Here is a 2,898-nt window from a genome sequence, read left to right as displayed (position 1 = left end):
TAAAGTAAGCATCCATGCATATATCACATAAGACAAGAAACCAAATCCAAACACAAACAACAACAATGGACAGCCCTTGCCCTGTATCTGTAGTGGCATAACACTTACAGAGACAAACTAAAGACGAGTAAGCTTGTCCTTATTGAATTAAAATAAAAGACACAACACAAACTTGGTAACAAGTCAACATCTATCGATGTTCCTTTTCAGTTGGACTTGAAGATCCAAGACAGAATCTCAGTAGTCTGCGAGAATTGTCCAGTGGAAGCAGATATTCCAATCTTAACCTTTTCAGGCAGCTTAGTACTCAAATCGACATCATAAGTAAGAGTGTCGGGTTGGCTGTGGAGATATGTAGAGACATGGACAGTTAACTTCTTATGAGCAGAGTTATATGTTATCTTTGCAGTAGTTATCGCTGCATCATGAAAATTCCAGTAACAAACTTTTGATGACCTGATAGAGTTAACATCAATTCCGATGTGCGGATAATTGGGATCCCCAATATCGGAGTTGGAAAAAGTATCGAATTCAACAGCAACAATTCTGTCAGATGCATCATTAAAGAGGCCGAGAAACTTTCCAGAAGATTCAGGAGGAATTTCAGTGTCAGCACTAGCAAGGAAGAAGGCAAGACCATCACCAGGTCCAGGTGTATATTCAGTGTTATAGGGTTTTGAGATGCGAAAGACGAAGGTGGTTTCAAATCCTGCTCGGAGGCCACTGTGGTCGTAGAGGTGCACAGGGTCGGAGAATAAGACTCGGCCAACTCTGTTTCCCAGTGGGTTGCCATCGTCGTCCAGATTGGTGAGTCGAATGATATGGTGATCGGTAATGGTTGCGTCTCCTTGGAATTGGATCTCCTTGGAGTGCTTAGGGTCAAATTTGTGCAAGTTAAATGAGACACCCATGGCTATGATTTTGTGGTTTTTGGAAATGAAATGAGATGCGAGGGATCTGTATGAGTTTGGGATGGGATGCCAAGCCTACTGCACCAGCTCGGTATTTATAGTGTGGCGATTGGTCTAATTAAGTACCTTAGCTTCCTTCTTAAGGTACGTAATAGGTAGTGTAGCAAGTGATGATCAACAAAAACAAAATACAAAAGATATTAGATAGGTCGTTGTTTTTCACATGCATGGCCTTTAACAACCATTAACAGTTTAACACTACGTCACGTCCATAGTGTAATATATATGGCGTCACCCTCTAGCTTCATCACCTATCATAAATGCTTCTTATCTATACTACGCGTTATCACTTACTCGATTCAATTATTGAGGATTACAATGTGAGATCCCTTAATACCAGAAGAAGACCGTGCTAATATAGTCCTTCATTCTAGTTTAGCTAGATCGGTCGTCCATGATGATAAATGCTTATACTACCAACTACTTTTAATTATTTGTACTGCAAGTCTGCAACGTGTATGTGAATGCATGACTATGAGGCAAGGATATTAATCCTATAGCTACCAAATTCCAACTATCTTCCTATTCTTATATAGTGGAATTCAAAATGTGACTATCTGTTTCTATTTGCAGTGCGGTGCTGCTAATACGAAGCTAAGAGTTCTTGGTCATCATTTAGTTACAAATATACAGCTCTGATAAATAAATAAATTGAGAAATGCTAGAACACTATTAAAATTTATTATTTTTGGTCATTAGTTAGCCATCAATGTTTTAAAGTATGAAATTTTTTATTTAAATAAATATTTTATTTACCAAAATAAATAATTATAAAAATTATTACAAAAACAAGTCTTCCAATCTTATTTCATTTACACTATAAATGAGTTTTATTTACAATGTAAATAAGATATATGAAATTTAAAAAGATACACATATCTAAACGAGATACATTTACAATAATTATCTTGTTTATACTGTAAACGAGATATTTGTATTTATAAACATAAAAATATAATTTTTTAAAATAATAAAAAATATTAATAATTTAAATTGGACCAAAGAATGTTTCAAATAACAGCGAAGATGGACGGTTTTAAATAATGGAAAGATAGGCGGTTTTAAAATAATAAAAAAAATAAGCGGTATTAACTAACTAATTAATGGGCGACTGGACGTATCACGTAACTTGAAACTGTCCATTTAAATTCAACATATTATTTTTTTAGAAACCAACCCATTTTTAAATTATTAATAAAAAATTTAGTATTAATTTACTTCATTTTTAAGTATATTTTTTTAAAAAAAATATACGTTAACATTTAGCTCCTAAATTAATTTCGGAATATTTGTATATATTTATACATATAATAATTAAATTGTCATAATAAAATAAAAAAATCGTAATAAATAAATAATATAAATTACTTACACTAAGCATACTGTCAGGCTAATTCATCAGAGCTTTGCAATTTTATAGGCCCATGTCCCAAAAAAAAAAAGAAGAGCCATGCAGCGTTAGCGTTAGGTTCTCAAGTTTCCAATTTTTGTAGGTGATACGGATTCATAAATTTTTTGTTATTTTAAATTAAGGAGCAAAATGATCATTTTGTCAAGGTCAAGAATTTAATTATTAGAAGAAGGAAAAGTATACGTTGTTAAGATACTATCTACCAACTTTTGACAATAATAATTAATTATTATTTTTTTAATTTTTTAAAAAATAAAATTTGAATAATCAGGATTTAATCAAAATTTATCCTTTTATTTTTATTTTCACTTAAAAATCTTAATCTCTCTCCCAAATCTCCCGTCTTTTCTCCATCCTAGTCTCCTTGCATCCGTTGCCACCGCTTCATCCGCCATTCGTGCAGAGAAGACAACCAGCATCGCGCGTCTGCTTCACCGTCATTGCGTCCCTTCAGCCACCCTACCTCGCGTGCAGCCGAGCTCCCACTCATCGCCTTTTCACCACGCGTTCTCCATC

The 2,898-nt window shown here is 33.9% G+C and overlaps 1 protein-coding gene across 1 annotated transcript; it reads right to left on the bottom strand.

Moving 5' to 3' along the window:
- Positions 1 to 1,296, bottom strand: LOC112778989 (lectin-like). The gene has a single exon (XM_025823250.2). The coding sequence runs from the start codon at positions 909 to 911 to the stop codon at positions 207 to 209; it is 705 nt and encodes a 234-aa protein (XP_025679035.1). The 5' UTR covers positions 912 to 1,296; the 3' UTR covers positions 1 to 206.
- Between the last annotated feature and the right edge of the window lie 1,602 nt (positions 1,297 to 2,898).

The sequence above is a fragment of the Arachis hypogaea genome, chromosome 19 (genome assembly GCF_003086295.3).
Source record: "Arachis hypogaea cultivar Tifrunner chromosome 19, arahy.Tifrunner.gnm2.J5K5, whole genome shotgun sequence".
Lineage (NCBI taxonomy): Eukaryota > Viridiplantae > Streptophyta > Magnoliopsida > Fabales > Fabaceae > Arachis > Arachis hypogaea.
Note: the sequence above shows the minus strand (reverse complement) of the source record. Positions and strands in the feature narration are given on the sequence as shown.